General features: G+C 38.9%; 2 protein-coding genes across 3 annotated transcripts in view; one reads left to right on the top strand and one right to left on the bottom strand.

Moving 5' to 3' along the window:
- Positions 1 to 25,479, top strand: part of 7B2 (Secretogranin_V domain-containing protein 7B2) — a 40,748-nt gene extending 15,269 nt beyond the window's left edge. For both annotated transcript variants that reach the window (XM_019042269.2, XM_019042270.2), the window contains exons 4-6: positions 21,565 to 21,693; positions 23,018 to 23,190; positions 25,139 to 25,479. In XM_019042269.2, coding sequence (XP_018897814.2) covers positions 21,565 to 21,693; positions 23,018 to 23,190; positions 25,139 to 25,210 — 374 coding nt within the window. In that variant the 3' untranslated portion in view covers positions 25,211 to 25,479. The remainder of the gene's footprint in view (positions 1 to 21,564; positions 21,694 to 23,017; positions 23,191 to 25,138) is intronic.
- Positions 37 to 10,972, bottom strand: LOC109031004 (alpha-glucosidase). Its single transcript, XM_072297534.1, is given in 11 exon segments — positions 37 to 1,174; positions 1,899 to 2,095; positions 2,450 to 2,650; positions 3,269 to 3,492; positions 3,495 to 3,531; positions 4,187 to 4,192; positions 6,789 to 6,914; positions 8,838 to 8,995; positions 9,697 to 9,745; positions 9,938 to 10,113; positions 10,358 to 10,972. Coding segments are annotated over 11 exon segments (1,488 nt in total). The 5' UTR covers positions 10,524 to 10,972; the 3' UTR covers positions 37 to 1,026.
- Positions 25,480 to 26,070: the final 591 nt, after the last annotated feature.

Genomic DNA, 26,070 nt, shown 5'->3' with positions numbered 1-26,070 from the left:
AGTGGCGTGGCGTGTTTGCGGAATATCGATTGATCTGCAGTTTAAACCTATGGAAATGGATTGATAAGCAAGGTGTTCGCAACAAATGCCTTAATAATCGATTCTTTATCACAGCTTCAAATGGAGAAATGTCGATAATCGGTCATTCACGCCTCGCCATTGATTTTCGATATCATAATTTGCCCGACCATTTTCAGGACATGAAGGTATATGTTTAAAAAAATAATTTCTTGTACCGTGATATTTGGATGTCTATTAGCAGCCTGATAGTTGAAATTTACGACGGCACGACAAGAATCGAAAATCGATGTATTGCACGATGCAGATAGGGCTAACCGTGCGTCGTTTTACATTTCTAGATGGTCTTTTTTCGAACTCTTCGGCGAAAAAAAATACAAAGATGCGAATTTTTTCTGTAGTGATCATGAGATGACTTTACCATATTCGTCATCCTTAGATCAGAGAAGATAGGTGCCGTAGCCCACATTTTAGGACAGCAATGTTGTTACATATTTGAAAAATCAAACACTTATTCGGAAAATCGACAATGTCGCGACAAAAATCAGTAACAGTTTACTTCATCAGAATGATGAGCAGCGCTGGAATTACATTACGGCGCAAGAGAAATAAGTGAAGCGCCCTGAGTTAGTGTGGAATGCGACGAACTCTACACAAATTCATCTCAACTCCTAGATGCAACTATTCGAACTCTATGGATGTCCGTGTTGCATACGCACGGGAGTGAAGGCGTTTTGACTTCCAGGCATTCACCACTTCACCCGCGGCACGCGGTGCGGCGCGGCGCCAACTGCGGGCTTAGCTGCGGATGCAGATTTTCGCTTTCAAGTTTTCATGTATCCTACAAAGATATCTCTTAGGCACAAATAGCTGCATACAGGCAAATATTCTGTTCTTACATTAAACTACACGTTTCATCCTAAAAAAATTGAAAAATCAAATTGATGGAGAGAGACAATGGCAATGCATTTACACTTTATTAATCACGTTTTTTTCTTCTAAATAATTTTACGAAATGAAATCGGAGAAAATTTCAAAAAGGAGAATAAATATCGAGGAATATACTGAAACTGCTCCGCTCGTGCTCAAAACCAGCCCTGAGTATGGCCTCATATGGATGCATCTGCTGCTTTTGGAGTTTGAAAAAACCTTGTCCCTGTAAAAAATTAAACGATTGATTGAGTACTCTTATCACAATTTAAAACTTAATTGAGTCTGATTCTGACTTTTTTCATTGCTTGTATTTTTTCCTACCTCGTATTGCCTCACTATGAGGGTACATTTGCAAGCTGCGCCCCTTGACTGCGAAAATCTAGGCACAAAAGTTTTATATCCAAGTCCCCCAATTTCTCTTTTTAGACTCACCGGCTGGAGGCAACCCAGTTTGTAATATTTACGTAAGTGATCGTACCTACGCGCGGTTTTTCTTTTTTTCATTTGCGTCAACAAATGAGCACTGATTTTAGTGCATCTTGAGCTCAATTTTTATTTGATTTTCCGTGTAATGACCGTTTAAATTCAGCTTATCATTAAATGTTTTTTTTTTCTCTCTCTAAGCCTTGTGTGACTGATTTCTGCTAGGTAGCGACTTTTTTTAGCCTTCATACGAAGACAAATATACCTGAATTTAGGTAGAAGTACCACTTGAGAATGTATTCAACAGTTGAAATCTAGTGCATATTCTTCTTTGAAGGGTTCTTGAATCATATACTGCTCCATTTATCCATTAATAGGCACTCTTAAGACTTTCTCGTATATCTGAGTTCATGCCGTCGATCGATTGCATGGAAAGTAATTGAAGCGATGCGACTTTCATTTTATAAAAGATCTCTAAATCAAAACAATCGAACATAGCCACGGTACGTGTTGCCTTTTCTTACCCAACATTTAGTTCAGAATTTTCACTGCGACTGTGCACGAACATGTTCCCCGGTATTTGACATCCAACATGTTTAGTACATATTTCCTCCCTCTCTGAGCCCATGTTAACCAGAACCGCGATAGTTTCATCCTCCAGTGATCTAAATGAAATGAAAAGGGAGTACTTTGAGATAATTAAGATCAGATATAATCGTCCCTAAAAGGCGTATCCTTGCGGTTGCGTCTCTTGCGTGCAATTAGACACATTACGGAGAAAAGAGAAATCGTTTCTCCTAAAATTTTCATAATGGATTCCAGGTCCTACTTCCATTTCTAGTTGTAGTTACTATGTTACTCCAGTGATAACATTTATTTCCGGCAAAGTCAGTTCAAAAACAAACATGCAGAGGAAACTCACAAGTGCTCACACTTTTTAAGTTCAGCTTCGAGCATTCCTCATTAATTTCATTCCATTAAAAAAAAAAAAAAAAAAAAAAAAAAAAAAAAAAAAAATTGAGAATCAAGCAAAATCAAAATAGTAATAATTTATTTACTGTTATTGCAACGTTACTTGCCTAGTGAACATGTGAACCCAAGTTCTGACAACGTGCGTATGGAAGTCACCGTGTGTGACAACGGGAGTCTTACGCAGAGCTGCAAGCCGTTTGAATGTATTCAGGTGACTGTTCGGCTCCCGTTTTTGAGCATTGACATTTGTTCGCCAGAAATTTGGATGCACGGGCAACCAAGGCTTCTTCCCTGATGTGAAAACCTATGAAACAATATGACATTCAAAGTCAAAAGGGTTAAGCGGAAGATTAAACTAATTTTCTTACTGACCGCCGTATTTCTTCTGTAACTAGCAAACATTTCAACATTTTTTTTTCTCTTTTTTATAATATTTTAACGCCGCTCACCTAAATAAGTTTTGATGGCCAAGACTGATCAATTGAAACCGTGGTCAAGAGATTTTTGCTGAGTAACACCATAATTAATAAGGTATTGGAACTTTTCTGATCGGGTTTCATAATTGTTTTCAAAATTTCTTGTTACTACGCTAGTTAAAAAATAAGTCCTACACAAGTTTTTAACGGTGTGAATTTTTTTTTTTTTTTTTTAACTTTATTTTATGAGCGGTGCAACAAAAAGAAATTTTTTGCATTCAAAACCATAATTAACGCCAAGATTTTGTGGTTCAGCCAAGATGCTTGTTACTAACGAGTATTATTTACACTTTAGATCTTATAAAAAGGAATTTTATAGCCCTTATGCAATTCGGATAAAATCCTTCACAGAAATTTTTTCCAACGCTTTGTTTCCTCGTTACTTTTAAGAAAGAAATTAAAAGTCAATGTAACTAGGACAACTTCCTCTAAGGGTGTATTTATACACGTTGAATTTGAATTTTACCTGCGTTTTCGGTGTCGTCCCAGAGCATGGGTCCTCTATAGGCGTCCCTTCGGTCAGAACGACCAAGACCCCCGTTGAAATGATCCTGGCCCTGATCCATGCGAAGTTTCAGGTCCTCCATTCCGAGCTCGGTCCCGTAGTACACACTCGCAAGTCCCGGCAATAACAGGACGATCATGTTCCACACGTCCACACTCTCGGGAAAAGTCGGGAACTTGTCCTATGATTGTCGTGGTTATCAAGCTGCAACAATTAGACACATATTAATTGAACCAACCCACCTATTTCACTACTAAAAATGCCACCATTTACTACTACATAGACCCGAAACGCGTCTGCAGAGCTCACATCATCATTATTCTTATATGTATATACGTAATTATAGTACTAACAACACAAACTGGGAGAAAAAAGGCTGAAAATTGAAGAGATATTGGAGCCGTTTCGTCTGAATTCTCGGGCTTTTTCGCAATCGAGAAAAAAGGAAACGAATAAGGAAACAAGCTTTCAAAGGAAACAAGGTGTTACCTTTTTTGTCGATTGAAAAAGCCCGAGAATTCGGGCGAAGCGTCTCGTACATCTCTTCAATTTTTAGCCTTTTTCCCCCAGGTTATTTAGTGCTATATCATGTCGGGCTGCAGTAAATTTAATTATATGATTATTAATACATTTGTACTTCTGTGTATAATTGTATAATTTCTGATGGCTTACCACCCAATTGTAGGAGCTCCTTGGGAGAACATCCGTCTGCCAGTGAATAAAAAAATCTAAGACCGTTGCATTCCACTCGTTTTCTGCGAATGTTAAGAAGTAGTAAAACGGAATATGAGATCCTGGATGTGTCTTGTTCCCAAAATACTCCAAAAGTTTCGGAGGTGGGCCATAATTTTCAATAGACAGTAATCTGGAAAGCATGAAAATAAAAACAAAATAATATTTAGCTCAAAACTGATCTGTCTCTATCACGATTCCTACCAATAGGCTCGATGTAAGTCGTTTGTTTATCAATTTAACCAAAGCTCATTGAGCTATGTAAATGTGTATTCATCGAGTAGATAACTATTCGCGCTTTCCGGTATGTTTTTCGACTAAGCGGCGAAATTGAAGGCGAACTTTCGATGGACGATATTAGTCAATATTAGTCTTTGCATGGTCTCTTGTCTCTATCAAGTTTGTAGAGCGAGATTAATATGTGTTTTGCGAATAGTTACGTGCTGATAGGTGCCTTATTCCTGCACCCCGGTCGGTATGTTGCCTATGCAGTAAAGTTGAAGGCGAACTTCAAATGAATGAATACCTAGTTTAAAAAAAACTTCTAACTATAAATCAAATTGTGACGTTTTTTATCAAGAACGAATTTTCATGGAAACTTTTAAAAATTTTCGTCCCCAGTTTTTCTGAGAATTTCTTTCACTATTCGATCGAATGTATTTGAACCTTTAAGAGCAAAATGCTCAACTTTCCTAAAATGAAATTTTTCCATGTGGAGGAATTCGGTACCATTCGAATGTTCTTACGACCTTTTTCCTTATAAAGTAAATTACCTGGACCGCCCATCTTTTGTAGAGTACTCATCTAGGAGAGCCCTCCACTCCTTGATCAACTCAACGTTTTCCGGCTGTTCAATAGTGTAAGTGCGAGAATCCCAGCCAAAACCAGGCGGTTCGTCCATAAAATGCTCGGCTTCATACAAACAAATCACTGCGTCCACTCGGAATCCATCCACCCCCAAATCTAGCCAATACCGTAGAACATTTCGTTTTCGTCATAGCTACACTCCTGTTTGATCCGAACAAAGCGGGTTGGTAAGTATGGCTAACGGTGTCACGGGCGGGCGGGTTGCCTTCTCCGACTACGCGGGTTGGTAAATCTTGCCAAGTATTAAAGTTTCACTCCTTACTCGTATTGTTATGTAAGAATAAACGCCTGGTAGGCTTTATTGAATGCCTGGTTTACAGAATGAATCGAGATTGTTCCAGCTCCAATCTGGCGGCACACAAAAACTGGGGCTTGTAACAGAAGGTGTTGGAAAAGAGCCCTTTTCCCCCAAATAAAACGATTATGCACAATTAAACTCACCGAAACCGTGAAAAATGAAAAAGATTAATCTCTCGGAGGCTAATCCAGTGTATTTTGGCGACATTATTTTTTCACCTTTGTCGGGGTTCGAACCTACAACCTACCTAATACTAGCCGAGAACCCTAAGCATTAAGCTAAAACCGAGCGATAATCATCGCGACGAAAAATCGGCATATAACTTTGATTTTGTCGAAAAACTAGAATTTCTGCAATCAACTTAGATTTTTCCGCCAAGATGTACAATATATTATGAGATCCATACCGATTTACTTGCAATTTTTTGCTAAGGCCTAAATTTCATATAATTTTGTTATTTATTAGGTAGATTTTTTAAATTTATTTTTATTTTACCTAATTAATTAATTTTTTTACTTAATACTGTACTGTTTGCTATTTTTAATTCATCTAGCTCATTTACGCAGGTACTTTATTTTCTTTGTTATTTAATTTAATCTTTAAGAACTCAATGGATAGAGCCTGATCGAATTCTGAACTAACACTTGACTTTCACTAGTTTTCACTGGAAACACCTAATTTTTCCATCTGAAGAAACATTTTCAGAAAAGAACAAGTATAACTTCTTAGTTTGTAATTAGTAATTGGAGCATGGAAACAACAAATACACATACTTATCTACATCAGTAAAATTGTTATTAGGATCTTAAGCAAGAAATGCAGAAGTCACTAGAGTGTACATAAATTTACTTACATCAGAATTAATATCTCGAATTTGATTCTCCCACCAATTCTTTTTAGAAATGCAACTTATTTCATAGTACGCATTACCTTCAAATAAGTGTATGTTGAAAGTTCCAGATTGGTCGTAAAATACAACTTAGTGCTGTCTTTGTTTACCATATTTCAAGGTAAGCAAACCTGACGTGGTGGACAATGCAACTATTCCGGGTTGGTAAATTTGAGAGCGAAGGAGTTGGGTTTCTGTGACTAGTCGGTATGTCAAGTGGTATCACGGTCCCAGTTAGGAGCACTAGATCATCATTTACCAACTCGGGTTAGCATAGGCCGCTAACTCAATGAGTAATAGTTTCTAATTTTTCTGTTGCGTGAAACTAAATCCTGTTTTACCAACCACGAATAGTCACAGCCATTCCTGCCCAACAACAAACTAGCTCATGTCTTTCATATTATTAGATAAACCGAATCTTACTTACTTACTTATTTACTTACGTACTTACTTACTTTCTCTCTCTTTGTTTCTTTCTTCCTTATTTATTTATTTGTTTATTAATTTATTTAAGTATTTGTTTATTGTCTTACTTACTTACTTACTTACTTACTTACTAACTTATATATACTAAAAATGTTATCATTAAGCAACCTAAACCAACGGAGTTAAATCAAACCGAAACAATCTAAGTAAATCAATCATTTAGCCAATTAAAACTTAGAAGCGTCATACCTCCATTTCCTTTTTCACTTTAGGATTGCGGAAATTTAAGTCCGGTTGCTGCGGAGAGAACTGATGAAAGTAGTACTGTTTTCTTTTTTCACTCCATGTCCATGCTGTCCAAGCAAAGAAACTTTTCTGTAAAAACCAACAGTTAAAAAGGCGTTTCAGATTATTTAAAAATTTTCCGAATAATGAATGATCTTGCCACTAATCAGAGGTGCTTTCAATGATTTTCAAACTTTAGACAAAATTGAAGAAGAATAATAAAAACAACCCTATCTACTCGGTATCTGAATTAACGTAGTTTCCCACATATGTCGACGGCCAAAGTACGGAACCACGTATCTCCATTACGGTGTTTCAAAACTTCCGCTCATATTTTATTTTTGAAACAGAAACAAGCCAACTTCATGGCTTGAAATTTATACGTAATATTCTGCTGGTACCGGGATGAAAAATGAAGGAGGCATTCAAGAAGTTACATTCAGTTTTCCAAAGATAAAGTAAAGTATGACAGGAGGTCTACAACGTCGCATAAACGGAGATACGCGGCTTTGCACTTTAGTCATCCATATATAGATAAAAATACTTACCCTGGTAAAAATTGGCGATAAGAGCTACGTTTCAAAATACCATAGGAATTCTTAGAGCCGGCTAAAGAAGGCTAGGTACAGAAAATCATATAGCTGGCTGTAGAATGCGGAGAAAATCATACGGCCGGGCTATACGAAGCGATAAAAAAGTATGCAGCCGGGCTTTAGTTCCTATCGCCGGGCTTTACACTTTATCGCCTGACTGTTGCTTTTTCGCCATCGATTATAAAAGGCTATAAGAAATTGTGTAGAAATTCGTGTGCTTTGGAAATCATTAAGTTTGATACGGAACCACCTTAATATTTACAAAACACACATTATATTTTCCCTCACTACATATTTTTTTTCATCAACTAAAATGAGAATAATCCATACACAGTGTGCAAACATTTCAAAGTCATGAGTTTAAAAACGCTGACTTCGCGAGATTAAATATTAGAGCCTAACACAACGTGGAGCGGCGACGCACTGGCGCCTACAAACCTAACAGGGATACTTCACGCATTGCGCAATGCGTGAAGTATCCCTGTTAGGTTTGTAGGCGCCAATGCGCGTTCCGCGCTGGCTGCCCGCCTGCCGCGCCGCAGCGTGCCACGGCGCTTGAAGCAACTATTTCACACCAGAGATATTGCACAGCATCCTACGAAACTGAAGGCGCTCTAATATATTAGTAATGACAGTCGTCCATCAAAAGTACGGAGCTTTCCTCGCAAAATAAATCAAGATACTACGGCCCAAAAAGAGAGCAGTATTCCAAACACTCACTAAGTCCTAGCATCCGTAATTAGTAACGTTTCGCATACACTTTATCGCCAGGCTGTTGCTTAATCGCCATCGGCTATAAAAGGCTATAATAAATTGTGTAGCCGGCTATAGAAGCTATTGGAAATTTTACAGCCGGCTGTCGGTCTATGGTATTTTGGAACACAGATTCTACTGCCAATTTTTACCAGGGTATATTAAGTTCATTTTTTGTCACTGAATCGGACCTTTATTTAAAAACTGTTTTATAAGTGTCACAAAGTTGCCTCATTTTGGTAATAAGATGGATAACAAGACAATATCTATGCGAAACCACTGCGTCTTATCTCCATTGCGGTGTTTCAGAATTTTTGCTCCTATTTTATTTTTTTGAAGCGAGACAAGCCTTTAAAACTTGACATTTAAGCAGAATAATCTGTTCACTGTAATGAAAAATCAAGGAAGTTTTTAAGAAATGGCGTGGACTCGTTTTTCAAAGATAATATAATGAATGATAGGAAGTCTGCAAGGTCGCAATCGGAGATACGTGGTTTCGCACTGATATATCGATTGATATGTAATTTAAACCTATGGTGAAGAATCGATTATTAAGGTGTTTGCTGCGAACACCCTGTTTATCGATCCTTTTTCATAGGTTTAAATGGCAGATCATTCGATACATCGCAAAGCACGCCACGCCTTTGCTGCTTATCTCTTGGCTCACCCAGTTGTTCGGGACTGTTGTATGAGTATCATTGATGCGTTTAGGGTTCTTCCAAATGTAATAATCCGTGTAAGGCTCCACGCGTTGTTCGGAGAGTTTGAACCACTCACTTTGATCACTTGTATGGTTTGGTACGAAGTCCACAATTAACTTCATTCCTGTTTAAAATGGAAAAGTTTAATTATAGAGGTGGAGGGTCCAGCCAAAAATTGGATGTACAAATTGAGGGGCTTGGAGGACAGGTGCATAAGTGCAGTTCTTGCCGTTTCGAGAAATACGTGTTTGAAGTTTCAAAATTACATGGATCCTTTTGGCGGGGGATTGTCCAAACTGACTTTTTGAAACTTAAAAATTAGAATTCGGGAGCGAATTTTTCACAGAATATGCATTAAGACTAGTTTTATTTAAAATCAATATTATCTTTTTTTTTCAAAAAATGTATTTATGCGCCTTGTCCTCTAAACCCCCCAGTTGGACTACATTTTGCAGTAAGGAACCACTCTTTCTAGCTCATCTATAGGACCATCGATCTGCACAGGGAAGCAACTGGTCCATAAATTGTCCTTAAAATTAACAAAAAATTGTGGTCCTTCCATGCAAAATATAATCCAAGCAATTGGGCTTGTAGCCTCAACTAGAGTTTTAGCTGGACTTCATCCGTTGTGGCTGAAGCCAAATAAAATGAGTTCCAACTACAATTAAATACAAGTGACTATGTCCCACCACTGCATGGACCATTGTCTCTTTTTTCGGCGTTATTTCGATCCAAGCTTGAAAATGTTTCCATAACTTTGATCATAATTAGGTAGTTGAGGTAATGTAATCGGGGTGATAATTGTGTCGCAAAAAAGTGTAATACTTGAAAGCGAGCCCCAGACGGTCCGAAACAATTTTATATAAATTTGAAACTGAACGATGAAATGATTATTAATGATTAAAATGAAAATGCTTCGTGTATGAATAAGTATCAAATTATACCCACACAGGACATTCTCGCATCTGTTATCATTGTGAAATAATTTCAAATTCACAAATTTAAATGGGAAATCTTTTACTTAGTACACCGGATATTCTTCGAATCATTCTGAAACTAACCTTTAATCTTTGATCGCCTTCTGTAACCTCTTGAAATCGTCGATGGTTCCGAAAAGGGGATCAACATATTTATAATCCGAAATATCGTAGCCCATATCAAACATCGGTGATTTGTAAAACGGTTGAATCCAAACAGCATCTACTCTTATTTCTTTGAGGTGATCCAGTTTCTCATAAATCCCTGCAAAGGAAAAGAAAGCAATTAGTAAATGAAAGGATAATCTGTTGTGAATCCGTGTAACAAATCTTCGAGCAGTATCCTGTAATTTTTTTTTTAAGTATGACTGCAATCTCAACGCTCTTCATCGTAAAATAGTTACTTAGTACTACAACTCAAAATTAATGCAGTCTCAAAAGTAGTTTTTTCGTGCAAAATTAAGTCCACTTATTGATCGTAAAACCGGTAAATACTGGAAATTAAGTACCATTTAAATCACCGTGGCCATCTCCATTTGAGTCTCTAAATGATAGGGGATAAATTTGATAGAGGAGCGTTGTTTCCCACCACTCAAGCTCGGTTAAATTTTCCACTCCTTCCGAAGAACTCAAAACCACAACAAGGACGAACAGGAAACCGACTACGCGTGTCATGGCGTTAGTTGTATTTAATCAGTGCCGGACCAAATCGAACATCTATTATAGTATGAGATTCAAGTCAGTAAATGCCCTGAATGCCACACTTTCGTTTTAACCTCCGTTCGAACCACAGGAATAGCTGCCATGAAATTACGGTTGATGAAGCAGTTAGGAACAACTAAAATCACTCAAATCCGAGTTGAAAATTTTCCAAGCAAAGAACTCAAAATGAGGAAATAACGAAAGTTCACGGGGAACTGCAGTCGGCTTTGGAGCTTTTCTAGTTTGACTGAAATTTGCGGAGCTCTTCTGAAGTATTTTAAAACGTGCCTCGACGAGAGATATCGATACTCTCTAAGCTTGCGAAGAATTCGTAGGTTTAAATATGACTCAGTTATACATGGACCACATTATACGCATACCTTTAGATTAAATCATTACAGGTGAGCATGACTCCCACCCCCCCCCCTCCCCAATCAATTTCATGAGATAAAGGGCAATTCAGAAGACTTATCTTCGGTGCCCATTGACACGCCTCACTCATTCATATCCAAGCCTATTCGAATTTCTTAACCGACACTGAGCTTTTCTCAGCAGGTCACTACCAAGGGTATCATAAACTAACTGGACTACCGGATGTCGTTTTGACAATCGTGCAATATTTGCTCACTGGCTATTACGTTCTTCTACCGCGTCACATTGAGAGTCTATTCTATTTCTTCTATACCCACTTGATAAAGATAGTTTGAAGAGGGTTTGAAGTACCTGTGCTCGAAATCATACTTCTCATTTTTACACTCTGCTCATTGTCACCTTAAATGCACAAATAAGCGAGCAGATTTTTACATATTTGCACGAGGCAATGCTTTTACGGCAAAATCGGAGGGAAAATCTTCAATAAACCAGAAAAATTCGTATTTCATCACTGGAAATGGACCACTTGTCAAGATTCGAATTTAAGCATTCTATTGCATGCTTCTTAACCATTTCACGAAAAACACGATTTTTGCATCAAAAATTACTGAAATTAACTTCAAACTAAGATATTAACTTGTTTTTACATTGATGACGGGACATTTGAATTGCGCCCGGTCACAATAAACACAATACTCTACGTGAGTCAAAGCGCGCACTGCAACGGTTTTGGCAGGCTTCTAAATCAAACATTGATCATTTCCCCCCTTTATTGGTCAAAGTGTAAACAATTTGCTATAGCTGAACCAAAGCGTCAAGATTGAGATTGCCATATTTTCGTATCGCAGAGATTGCCACAGTAAAGTTTAGTTTGCGATCTGACTCAAATTGACCATTGAGTTTTCATGAGGGGGGGGGGGGGTTTGAATTCATGCGTCAAGAAACATTAAATATCTTGGTTAGGAGTCTTTTCCAGTAATTTTCGTTACGTAAATCGTGTTCTACTTTAAATTTTGGTCAAGAAACATGTATCAGAATACTTAACTTCGTACCTTGTCTAGTGGTCCATTTGGCATCATTCAGAGGCACGCACCGAGTTTTTCCGTAGCGTAGAAGCGTATGAATCAATGTTTCCCCGACCTTAGATAAAAAAGGAGATGCGCTCTTTTACGAGCAGAGGGACTACTTGATCTTCTCTCCACTTTTCCCTGAAAAGTTTGCTCCTTGCATAGCGACATCGTGTAACGACTTGAGTTGGCGGAGGAAAACAAAAAATCGGAAGATTTAGTTCCTTGTTTACTTGACGCCGTCGGAAGTTGTCGGAAGTTCGAAGATGGAAGGAAGCGGCGAGAAATAATGACACCGTAAAGTGATTTAACCTGCTCCGTTCCTCTCACGGGGATCCGAGGGACCGCAGACGATGAGGGGGAGGGAGAGGGAAGCTGGAGAGGAGTTTGACCTCAAATTCCGCCGCTAAATTTCAGCTTCCAAGAAGACGCGAAATTCCTTTCAGTTCTATAAATAACTCATCACAAAGGGTAAATTTCATTATTGCATTATACCTTTCAGGTCCGCACTCTTATAGATGTTCCTTCAACGGCTATCTTTTCTGTGGAAAACTCCACGCGGTTTATATGGTGGTTAGAGGAGGTTCACAGACGTCCTTAACGTTTCAAGAACATGCATGCAGGACTCAAGTATAATTCATCAGTTTGGCTGTCGAAATAGATACTGATCCTTACGAGGGATTACAATGGCCTGTCATTGCGAAAAAAATACAGAATATACATTTGCAGGCTTTGCAAATTCTGAGGTAGGTCCTGTGTGATCCTGCCCCTTAAAGTTTGTCAAAATTATGAAATCTTTACTTTTGTACTTCATTATTATTATTTTTATTTTTTTTTAATGCAGTGACAGATCATTGTAATCTCTCGTATGTATCTCTTATTTCCATGTTGTAATAACTGATGTTTACTCGATTTCAGTAAAAATCCTCCTTTTCCTGATGATCCGTTAAAGACGTCCTTAAACCTGCTTTAAACCTTAGATGCCAAATCCTTTTTTTTAAACGCAAAATCCCAGTTGGGCCAAATCGAGCCGTACTCAAATACATTGACTTCTATAGTTTTTGAAGTATTATCTATGTTATATCTACGTTTTTAAGGGTTAGAAATACTATTGTTTTAAATGTTTACCTTTTTGACATAATACTGGCGCTTTCCTACCCTTCTTCCTCATCCGCCATACAGTGCTTCCCCACACGAGATAGTAGGGTCAACTTGACCCGGCTTGATATTACTAGAGGTAGTCGTGAGAAGAAAATTCCCTGAAACGACACGACTCTCGTGAAAATACCAATTTTTAGACGGGCGCCCTTTAGAGTGCTGGAGAGACCTGTAAATATTTTCTTGTTTTGTTTTGTTTTTTTCAAAATGATTATTGATTTTGACGCACCGAAGTATAATTTGCGCCGACTAAACCTTAACTTTCCTCAAATTTCAAAAATTAAAGAAACCTCAACGCACATTAATGGCAGCGCAAAGATGCAACTATTCGTGTTTAATGGATGTCCATGTTGCATCTACAAGATCGAAGGCGCGATGGCACGATGCACCCGTAATGCTCTGCTCTGCTCTATGCTGCTCACGAGGAGACACTCAGATTCGGGAGAAAAGTTAAAAAACGAGGCCTGCTTGCACCTCCTAGCTTCGGCTGTGCTGCACACGTAGCCCTTCAAGTACCACTACAAATAAGCCGAATCAAACACAATATGGAAATAGAGCAAGGAAAATAACTGACGATGATGACGGCGTAGAGATACAACTATTCGTGCTTGAGGGATGCACGCGTTGCGTCTGCAAAATTGAAGGCGCGATGGCGCGAAGATCTAACTCGCAATGCTCTGCTCTATTCTGCCAATGAGGTGTCGCTCAGATTCGGGGGAAATGATAATGACATGGCCCGAATACGTCTCTCCTATGTGACACTCGATTTTTTTCTTCTTCTTTTTCCCCCTTTTTTTTCTCAATTTGATGTCCGATATTGTTTGGGATGTATTTGTAGACCTAGAGAGGGACGACGAAGTATGCCTGCGAGCAATTCGTTACCTCTTTGCATGAGTCGTCCTATTATGAGAAAACTGTGTGATAATCCATAGAACTCAAAATTTGTGACGTCACTTTTTATTTGTCAGACTGTCGCAGTATTTTATTGCCTCGGTATTTCTAGATGAGAGAAGAAATCAAGCTTTCCACGATGGTGCTAGACGACATTTGAGCACGGCTACCTATAGCACGCACAAGAGTATATGATTCATCACTGTGTTAAATTTTCTGCTCGTGCAAAAAGGAAAACTTTACACGAGATCGCTGAGCTTGAAATTAAATCGGACCATTAATCAAAGCCCGGCAATAATTAATAAAACATCCACAAACACTGCAATTATTTTGTTTACCCAATCGGGATGGCTTTCTCTTCAAAAATATATCGTTGGAGTGAAGAAAAAACGCACACTTTCAATGCTCCATCTGAAACGAGTTTAGCAGGAACGTACCACGTCACAAATTTGTCAAAAATGAGTTGGGAGTAATATTGAATTCAACTAGTTGTAAATTTTCTCCAATCAATGATCTAAAGTCGAGAAAAAATATCGACGGCTTACGTGCGACACCGTCTATCTCCAATGCGGTGTTTCAAAACCTTTGCTCTTGTATGGTATTTTTTTGAAGAGGAACAAGTCAACTTTACAATTTGAATTTGATACAGAATATGTTCCACTATCAGAGATGAAAATCAAGGGACTTTTCAAGAAATTGCGTTGCTTGCAGGGCCGGATTTAGGGGGTGGCCACATGGCCCATGGCGGCAAATTTTGCAATTTTTTAAATGTGGCTATAAAGAAAAATCGGATTCAGAAAAAAAAATTACAAACGAGAAAAGGTGACAAAATCTCTCATTTCCTGAGAGTATATATCTATAATTTGCTGTCTTTCTGTGATACAATAGACAGCACCTTTAATTAGTCGAGTTAAGACTAAGAGAGAAACCGAACATGGAATTTTGCCTGGAACGGCGTGGCGCAGAGAGCAATGATGACGAGAACTTGAGATGAAAAGAAGAAACCCTCGGCGCGGCGGTCGGCATGTAACACATATTAGCGCCTACAAGACTGCATAAATACTTAACGCATTGCGTCAAAGACAGTGCGCGCAGCAGTGGTCGGCGTGAAACGCATAGCGCCTACAAGACTTCATGAATACTTCACGCATTGCGTCAGACAGTGCGTGCAGCAGCGGTCGACGCGAAACGCATAGCGCATACAAGACTGTAGGAATACTTCACGCATTGCGCCAAACACAGCGCGATCAGCGCGGCGGCGGAAGTTAAAATTATTAAACCACATTTATGTTTGTTCTTTCATGATTTTTTCGTTCATTTAATTTAAATGAAATAAGAGATAGGTTTAATTACGGAACTTAACTTTCGCGCAAAGTTCCGTGAACTTTTGCTAGTAGTGTCGGCTTTCGCAAAAAATGTATCCAAAACGAGTAAACGCGTCTTATGCACCCCTCCCCCTCCGGCATGTTCACTTGATGGTTTTTATGGATGTTTCAACACGAATGAGAAGGGGGCGAAAAATACAGGCGGCCTATGGGCGGCAAGTAAGTAAATCCGGCCCTGGTTGCTTGGTTTTCCATGGAAAAAATGAAGTAGAACTGGAAGTCTATAACGTTACAAACGGAGAAATGTGGTCGCGCACTTTAGTCATCGATATTTCGAACGTTATAATAGTCATTAAACTTTGTCCGTCACCTTGAGCCTTATGTGGGAACAAAGCATCAAATCTCTCTTTCTCTGTACAAACTTACCGAGGCTTCGTACGTTTCTATATTAATTTCGTCAAACTGATCTTCTGCTCTACGAGAAAAAGTGCGAATCCAAAAGGAAAACTTCAAAAAAACCCTGGTTATCATGAAAAGGTCATGATCGTGGACAATACTGCCGTGCTAAGGAAGAACGCCGTATGAGCCTTCAAACGTTGCCAAGTTTCCTCCTATAAAAACCGGATTCACTGGGAAAATTGCGAATATTATTTTACAAAATTTTCAGACAATTTGTACGCAATTTAATCTAAAATATCTGAGAATTTCAAGGAAAAATGTGCATAGATGTTGTCAAAAATACATGTTTTATCTAGGGAAATTTGGCAACTCTCGAATGTTCATACGGCGTTCTTCCTAAGCACGGCAGAATACTGCAACTATTAAAAAATGGATTTGATCCGTGCATTTTACAGCTGAACAAAAGAGTGCCTGTTGAATCTCTTTTGAAAGGTTTGAACTTTCCATTATTTTTATCGCGAGGTTGAATCGACACAAATGTAATGGAAAAATGGCGTGAGGAGGGGGCGGCAGTTGAGAGGAGGCAGTCTCATTTGGCTTGCGAGCAATTTTCCTTCGCCTTACGAGTCGATCTACGTGATTACGTGAGTGGGTGGATTCGATTGACCGAGTCTACGCTTAATGCAGTATTTTCCTTAAGATAAAGAGCAGGCATCTCAAAACTTGACCTTTTCAAATTATTCCCCCCAGTATTATTTTATCGAATTTGTTTTTCCTCCCAATCTTGAAATGAAAGTTGCACGTCAATTGCACTTACAGAAGGTAAAATGAACCTATTTTAAGTATAGCAGGAAAGACTGAGACAGTCCAATGCTTTTTTTTCTTCTTTTTTTGCTTCGAAACCATTTTAGTAATGACGCTTCTTCAGTCTCGGCGAGAAGCTTCGGCTGAACTTCCCGTTACGACTAAAAATTTGTAGCGCGGTAAATGTTATTTTGCTTCGTTTAAAATTTTCGAGGATCCCCCATAAAAAGATCATTAAATACAACTCTCTATTCGTAACAATATTAATTGAAGAGCTAAAATGTTTTTCAACGTGGATTATACGGTTGTTTTCAATTCGCCTTCAGCGGCGTCCGCAGCAATTGTTGTTACGAATATGTTGTGCGTGCTGATATCAGCTCAATACATACTTGACTCTCTGAAGGCGTTTTATGTGCAAAATTAGAGCACCCTGTCGGAGAGCAACAGAAGTGAAATCGAATGAATCGCTCAATGCTTAGTCCGCTGGTTCTCCGACAGATTGCGCTACTTGTGCACATAAAACGCCTTCAAAGTGTCGAGTATGTAATGATCTAAAATCAGCACGCACAACATATTCGTAACAACAATTGCCGCATACGCAGTAGAAGGCAACTCTTCAGTTAAAAAAAATAGTTTAATAGGAAGTCTGCATGAGACGAGGGGGTATGTTATGTATGTATTCGATCAACATGAATCGAACGAGAAATACAAACGTGGATCGATCGACGTGAATCTATCGACACCAATTTAATGAACAAATAAATAAAGAACCGAATCAAAATCAGTAAAAAATTTGCATTTACTATGACAATTTCATATTGCGATTTGTCAAGAATGGGATCAGCCAAGATTTTGATTTTTCTCGATTTTAGGTAGACACGTACCATAGTCTCACTCCCTTCAGCCCTTTTTTGGGTCCATTTTCGTCGCATATTTTTCTTCTTCTTCAAGACCACTGGGTCGGACTATCACCAAAGCTATCCAGATTCGATTCTGGCGGGTTCGCGCCTGATTTATAACGAGTTTGCACATTTTCAACCCAAAGCTTTGGTCCATGGAACCCAAAGATTTGGTCAATATATTCCAAAAGTTTGGTCAATGTAACCCAAAGACGAAGGAAAATAAATGTCAACCGCACGTTTGACTTTTGGTTAACTTTGTGCTCTACTTTCCTCTATTATGGTAAAATGTCTGTTACTTTTTTTTTTAACGATTGAGCAATTGTAGGGGCCTCCGGTGTCGAAAAATTTAAAAATAATGTACTGGTGCCACGGCATGGGGCAATGTTTTTATGCTGAGTCTAATTCACGGTGGTTTAAAGTTTTCAGATTAAAAAATCGAGTTTTAAGAAAGAGCTACCAGTAAAAGTACAAAGTTCTAATCCGTCATCTTTGAAATTCAGAATTTTCCGACTGTTAAAAAAACCTGTAAAATTTCGCACCGTTTCAAAATCCACGCTATTTTTTTTTTATTTCTGTTACAGAAAAACCGCTGAGCGTATTTGTTGAAAATCGTGTTGCATTAAACTGTGCAAAATGAAAAAAAAATCAATAAAAATTCCACGAAATAATCATTTTCAGTTTGCTACCGTGAAACACAATTTGATGAAGATATCGATGGTGAAACTACCAAACCACGTATTTCGTTTGCGGCGTTTAAAAATCTCCTCCTTTACTTTACTTTTCTTGAAGAGACAAATCAACACCATTCCGTGAGGTTTTTCCAGAATTTGCTTCACACAGGAAAGAAAAGTCTCGCGCGTTTCCAAGCAATAACGTTGCGTAGTTCTCCATTTAAATAATAAAGTATAAGAGGAAGTCTGCAACGTCACAAACCGAGATACGTGGTTTGGAAGTTTCACCATCGATGTACAACTTCGCATCAAAACACGTGGTCTCAGATTCTCACCATCGATTCAGGCTAAGTAATCGAAAGAGAGCGTTCCCGGGAAAGTTCAGCTGGAATCTTCTTTTCAGGGAAACTCTATAATGTAGGTAGTGTACGTCTGTATACACACGTGATCGTATACGAGGAAATCCCTCGTTTTGAGATGCGTCATCGGGAAAAATTTCCCGGAAATTTTCACGTCCTCACTCTCAGCACCTAGATTCTCTGAGAAACTTTGATCCCTAATCCCAACGTCAGTATCAATATTTAATCATGTTCCAACGTCGCACAATGGGTCGAGTCAAAAGGAGAAGTCGGACATATTTTGGAAACTTTAAACGCTTTTAACTCCATTTATACAAGACATTGAAGTTCTAAAAGTAGCTCCATTGGTTTCTTCGTGAAATTTTCTTCTTGAAGCACCCCTTAAAATTTAAATTGTGCCGAAATAAGCATAAAAAATGCAGTTTAAGTCAAAAATGTCATGTCCGGCCTCTCTGATTGACTCGATCCACTGTGCGTCGGCTCAGACACTCACGGTGGCAATCTTTGCCAGTTATGGCCATGAGGTTTGGTCCATGTAAATTATAAATGTATGCAAAACATTCGATATTTATTGAAGTAGCCGCCTCACCTGGAATCTATATTATTAATGGATTTAAATGACGAAGACAAAAAAGCATTGCAAAATGACAGGGATCGGCACTGATGGCTCTTAAAAGCAATCAACTTGATCAACGCTCAGCGCATACGTCAATATTACACAAAAAAACAAATAGTATGAATTTAGGGCTTGCGTGCAAAAAAGATCCCTCTCAGTTTCGGTGTTCTAGAATTTCCCACTGCACTTTTACTCTTAATGGGAAACATATTCTTGAGGCAAGATGGAATTTTAATTGAATATTCCTTTTAATTGACCTAACAATACCTCTCCCAAAACGGTTATAGGACAAACCGTCAACGATTTTTTGTCCACGCACCTGTTTTTCCCAATAATTTACGTCCGCGCGTTTTTTCGGCACGGAGGTTTTGGTCCACGTGCCAGTTGAGACCCAAAGTTAATTGGTCCACGTGTAAATACAAACGACAATTGCTCACGACGTTTTTGGATGAAAATGTATAATGTCTTGGAAGAATAAGGGTTTGCTTGTTTTTTTGTTTTGTTTTGTTTTGTTTTTTGTTTTTTTTTTTGGTTGTCTGATCCAACGGAGAATAATATATAATTGAGATTTTTGGTAAAAATGAGGGAGCGTCAATTCCATCAGACAAAATTCACTAAAACTCTCTACACCTCTTTGGTGCAACAGGACTTAATTATCTTTCAAGAAATTCCCACCTTGTTATACCTGAACCGGATGAACCTCTTAATTTGCTTTAGCTAAAGGCTCTTAGATTTTTCCTGTGTACGATAAGTATCTTGATTTATTTTGCGAGGAAACATCTGTACTTTTAAAGGATGCCTGTCATTCTTAATACGTTCAATTTCGTATAATACTGTGCAACAGTGCAACACCTCTGTTGTGTAATAGTTGCTTCAGGCGCCGCCGCACGGCGGGCGGGCGGTCAGCGCAAAACGCGCATTCGCGCCTACAAACCTAAGTGGATACTTCAAGCATTGTGCAATGCGAGAAGTATCAACTTAGGTTTGTAGGCGCCAGTGAGCCGCTCACGCTGGCAGCACGCCGCTCCGCTTTGTTAGGCTCTAATATTTATACTCGCATAGTCAGCGTTTTTTAACTGATGATTTTGAAATGTTTGCACACTCCGCATTGATTATTCTCATTTAAATTGATGGAACAAAATAAGTATCAATTTATCAAAGGAGAGTAATAATATAATGTGTCTTTTAAATATTGGTGGTTCCGTGTCAAATTCAATGATTTCCAAGGCACTTTAATTTTTTATTTTACATTTTGTGCTTTCACTGTGCTGCAGCGAGGTGTACGCGCAACCAAACGCTCAAAATTTGACGTATTTGACTCTATAAGATCGATGTACAAATGGGTTAAAAGTAAAGATTGCGTGCTTCTTGGTTTTTTTCCTCTTTTATTCATTTTTGCAGTTTCTTTCGGCACAAATGCGGCTCATTGAGATTAATATCGATGCCATCGCTTGGAAAAGGTTTTACAAATATTTTTCACGTTTTAAAAATATAAATGTTTACAAAATGAAGTAATAATTTCGTAAAAAAAAAATTTAAAATATAAAAACAAGTACCTATACATATGTAAGGTATATTGTACATCGAATATTTTAAGTATAGAAATAAAACCATATATTCACCAATGACAATTTAAAAAGATGAATCAAAAGGAGAAAGTAGCATTTCATTTAGAAAATGAGCAACCATAACAACACCTCCTTCTCTCTCAATTTCATATCGTCAATAAAATTTTTCATTCCGACTAAAATATAACGCTTGAACCTAGTCACTGTCGCTTATTTTACGCGTGGGCGTAAACTACTGGACAAAAAAGGTGCGCGGACAAAAAATCGTTGAAAAATTGTCCTGAAACCCCCCAAAATACGATCTCAACCTGTTAAAAATGATCGTTTTGGTGAGTAAAACATGGTACATAAATTCAGCCTCAAAACCACGTACCATATTGACGCGATATGGTGTCAACATGGTACCGAAATGGTCAAATCACCAACATGGAACAATGTCAGGACTAAGTTGGTACTATGTTGGTACTATGTTGAAACCATGTTGGCTTCAATATGGTACCATGTTTTCGTCCCCAACATGGCCCGCAACGGACCAAGTTGGGACAACATAGTCTCAACATGATACCCATATGATCGTTTTTAGCAGGGCAGTATAATGATTCAATAGTTTCCTCAGGAAGGAAACTAGGAAGGAGGTTTTCCTCAATTGTCTGCGGTTATTTTGAAATTATGAACGATAAAGTGTCCTTCTTTCACTCATTGCCTCAATTGGACGTCACTAATCAGAGAGTATTCGCCTAGGAGAGGAGTAACGAATGTTCCGTCCAGTGTATAGTACAGCTCTTCAGTAGGTAGGCTTATCCTCCGAAAGCTGCTAAAAATGGATTTCTTCCCTTAAATGGCGTATGAGCTTGCTTAATTCTTGTTCTTATTATTTTCCAGGTGGAGCGGGTGAAGGAGAACAGAGGTTAAAACCTGACGGCGCGGCAAAAAATCTGAACCAAGTGAAAACTGATGCATCGCTACCAGCGTATTGCAATCCCCCAAATCCATGTCCTATTGGTTACACAAGTAAGCTTTCTCATGTTTCCCCATCAATTCTCCAATATGTATTTCCATGTCCGTTGTATGACGTCAGAGTGACGAAATACTTGTATCCTAGCGCACAAGGAATAATGCCGTATGAACCTTTGGGCGTCGCAAAATTTTCTTGATAATATACGTATTTTACGGGAAACCTCTTACAGCTATTCTTCCAATTGTTCACAGAATCGAGTTTGCATTTTAATCGAGGGCACATCTGTCTGAAAATTATCCATACTTAACTTCTCTAAAATATGAACATTTTACCGGGGGAAATGTGGCTTCATTGGAATATTTATACGGCATTCTTCATTATCACAGCAGTATAGTGTAAGATCGTTCCTCAAAACCAGCAAGAGCGGAAGCGAACTTCATCAGCGATTTTCCCAAATTTCCTCTCTGAATTGCTGTCGAAGGATCAACTTTTAGTAATTATGGGTGTTCATTGCCCCAAATTTTACAAAATGAACCCCTCTAAGCTGTTGTACAATCAACTCGTTAACCATCCCCCCCCCCATCTTAAAGTTTTTTTTGCTTTCCTGCATCACATTATTTCAGACTCCTACGAGCTGATTGTAGAAATTGATAGACAAAGCTATGGACAAAGACGGCAAAAGGGCTATGGAGGGATCCTATTTGGTGGAAGTGGCTGGTTGCAATTGACGAAGGAGGTAGGTAGTAGACTAACTAACCGCAACCCGAGAGACCCTATAATTAGTCCATCATTTACCCCCTTAGTCTTTAGAACCACCCATTTCAAACAATAGGATCGCCCTATACTCCTTTGGGAATTCTATTCTTCATCTATAGCTTTTTCTATCAATGTCAACAATCAGCCCGCTGAATTTCTCCTTTGGTGTAAGTACATAAACCGATGAGTCAGTTGCGCTGGTCACAGAATCGTGTTTTGATGCTTGATTCTTGTAGATCAGCTAAAAATAATAGGATCTGTCCAAACAGCAACGTTCTACGTTCAATAGGTATTAGCCGAGATATCGCCCTTTGAAAAGTCTGGTTATTGACGTCATCCTCCGCGGTAGTGACACCCTTGGTTTCTTCCACCTTCGCTCTCATCTGTCGGTGTGACGCACATTTGTGCTGGTTACTCCACGTGTGACTCGGATGAAAGCAAGGTGGAAGAAACCAAGGATGCCAAGGAAACCAAGGAACCACTGTGGTGAATGATGTCAAAACCCCTACTTTTCAAAGCGCGATATATTTCGATGAATATGGAACGTAAAGAGTTGCTGTTTGAACAGATCTTATTATTTTTAGATAATCTACAAGAATGTGTTTTTCCTGTTGGAAATAGGTGAGGACGGGTGCTTAGAGGAGTTCGAGAACACGGCGCAGTTCAGTCGGGACTTCCAAGCGGCACAGGACTGCATGTGTGACGTGGAGCACATGATGGACTGCTCAGCACGAGAGTTCTCCCACAACGACATCGGCATCGACTCCATTGTCAGCAGCTTGCGTTCTTACCAGGTGGGTGATTTACCTAAAAAATTGTCACAATCATACTTCATGAAATGGGAGAAGATAATCATTATTAAATTCCGTTTGGAGAGGATAGAGATGAAATGGACCACATTTTGCAATTAGGAACTGCAATTTCTGGCTCATTCCAGAATCGCCATATAAGGAACTTGGAGGTCAATGCGCATAAGTGCAGTTTTTTCTATTCCGAGAAATACGTGTTTGAAGTTTCGAAATTACATGGGTCCTAATGGCGGTAATCAAGTTCAAACTAACTTTTTGATGCTTAAAATTGGAATTTGGGAGCGAGTTTTCACAGACTATGGATTAAGACTAGTTTTACTTGAAATCATTAATACCTCAATATTTTCAAAAACTGCACTTAAGCCCCTTGCCCCTCATATGAGCCACTAGTTTCCCCTCGTAGATAGTTGTTTTCTTTATGAGCCAGAAATTGTAGTTCCTAACTGCAAAATCTAGCCTTTATAAAGTATCTAGCACACAGCTGATGGATAGGACTTTAGCGGCGGTCAGTAGATGCTATACTATTGCTGCTTTACGGATGGTCGGGTTGCGTGCACACATAAATGAAGGCGTTCTGGCTTTCCTTGCGCGCGCTCAAAGCATACAATTACCAAGGGCTGTACAGGAAGATACCATAACTTAATACACCTGAGGAAGGTGGTACTGTTTCGAGAGAGAGAAATATTTCACTGGAATTCCGAAACATGAATTCAGTATACGGTTATAGCTTATCTCTAATTACGCGTAAAGCGCGCCAAAAACTTATATTACATAGGCTGTCCCAAAACAACTGAGAGTAAGTCTGTATTTCAGAAACAATAATAGATATTGTAACGCGGTTTGTGGGAGGTTGTAGCTCATATCCTTAGCTATCTAACGAGCTCAAGATTAGCTCATTTGGTCAAAATTTCGCTGAGTTACAGCAATTTTCCGGAGCCGTGTAAAATATAACCCTACAGGATTTTTGAGTATTTTTATCCTTGTCTGAACTGTTGTCCCGAGAGTCGCGCAGTTGATCGCAACTAAGCGGATCACGTTGGCACTGGTCTAGATGTAAGTTCTAACATGTTTGCATGTGCTTTCATTGCATATCAGAGTTTTCTTCAACTTCCCAGCTCAGTGAAGCCAACATTGTCTAGCGTTAATGACACTTTCCTCCGCCGCAGAAGTTGACAGCCGGCCGCCATGCGGAATCAAAGCCGCCGACTCGCGACCCTCGGAAAAAGCTGCATGCCACCGATAAATGGTGCTCTCCCCAAGTCGATTTTCTCCATAAGCAACGAACATCTCTTTCACGGTATCAGAGGCAGTTAAACCTCGGCGAACACAGTAACGGATGGCATAGAGTTGCTCTTGTTTCAGCTTCGCGGGCGAACTCATTGCACCAAACGAGAACACGTGTCATTAACGCTAGACAATGTTGGCTTCACTGAGCTGGGAAGTTGAAGAAAACTCTGATATGCAATGAAAGCACATGCAAACATGTTAGAACTTACATCTAGACCAGTGCCAACGTGATCCGCTTAGTTGCGATCAACTGCGCGACTCTCGGGACAACAGTTCAGACAAGGAAAAAAATACTCAAAAATCCTGTAGGGTTATTTTTTACACGGCTCCGGAAAATTGCTGTAACTCAGCGAAATTTTGACCAAATGAGCTAATCTTGGGCTCGTTAGATAGCTAAGGATATGAGCTACAACCTCCCATAAACCGCGTTTCAATATCTATTATTGTTACTGAAATACAGACTTACTCTCAGTTGTTTTGGGACAGCCTATGTATGTTCTTACATAGATTTACTTTAAGTCGAGTAAAACGTTTCTAGGATTGCAATGTTGCAGAGAATCGCCGCTGGTCACAATCTTGTTATTACAATCCTGCAACCGGTTTCGATTTTAATTGTATCTAATCCTACGTGAATTTATACTTCCAGAATCCGAATCCATTCCTGCAAGGGGAAATGCTACCAATCGCAGCCAAAAAGGGATTCAACGTGAGGGTGTAATAATTTTTCTACGATTTTAAATCGCACCAAGAACTACGCACAATGAGTAATCTACGTACAGTTCCTGAATTCCTGATAGCCCCCACCAGATGTCTCCTGCGTTTGTAATTTCCTATCACCGACATTTATTTGCGTATTCACCTCTGCAATTCCGTTATAATGTTACCTAACCTGAATTATATCAAGAGTTTGATAAGTTTACTGTAAGTTTATGCCTGTTATACTTCGATTCTAGGGATCAAGAATTAATAAAAGTTTAAGTTCTTTAACATTGGAGTTATTACTTTCTTGACTAGGTATCCCTGTTCTATTTTTGCTGCCGCGCCTTAACGTATAATACCTTGATGGACAAAGTGCAAAACCTTGTATCTCCGTCTGAAACGTTGCAGACTACCTATCATTTTTTCTTTGGAAAACCAGTCAACGTAATTTCTTTAAAGCCTCCTTGATTTTTCTTCTCTGTTAGCAGAATATTCTGTAAACATTTCAAGCTATGAAGTCGGCTTGTAGCTCTTCGAAAAACTGAAAAAGGAGCGGAAATTTTGTAACACCGCAATTAAGACATGTCGTCGTTGAAACAACCAGACCACGTATCTAGTTTGCGGTGTTTAAAAAACTTCGCTCCAATTTTATTTTTTTGAAAGAGAACAAATTAATATCATTTCTTGAAATTTTCACAGAGTTTTCAACCCATAGACAAGAAAAGCATGAAAGTTCTCAAGAATTGTCATTGAGTAGTTTATCATTTAAAGAATAAAGGATGACGGGAAGTCTACAACATCGCAAACCGAGATATGTGGTCTGGCAGTTTCACCGTCTATGCGGCCTCGCACGTTGGCCATCGATAAGCATTGGCGGAT

Source organism: Bemisia tabaci, chromosome 3, assembly GCF_918797505.1.
Source record: "Bemisia tabaci chromosome 3, PGI_BMITA_v3".
Lineage (NCBI taxonomy): Eukaryota > Metazoa > Arthropoda > Insecta > Hemiptera > Aleyrodidae > Bemisia > Bemisia tabaci.
The sequence above is the reverse complement of the archived record's forward strand: the minus strand, read 5'-3'. Positions and strand labels throughout refer to the sequence as shown.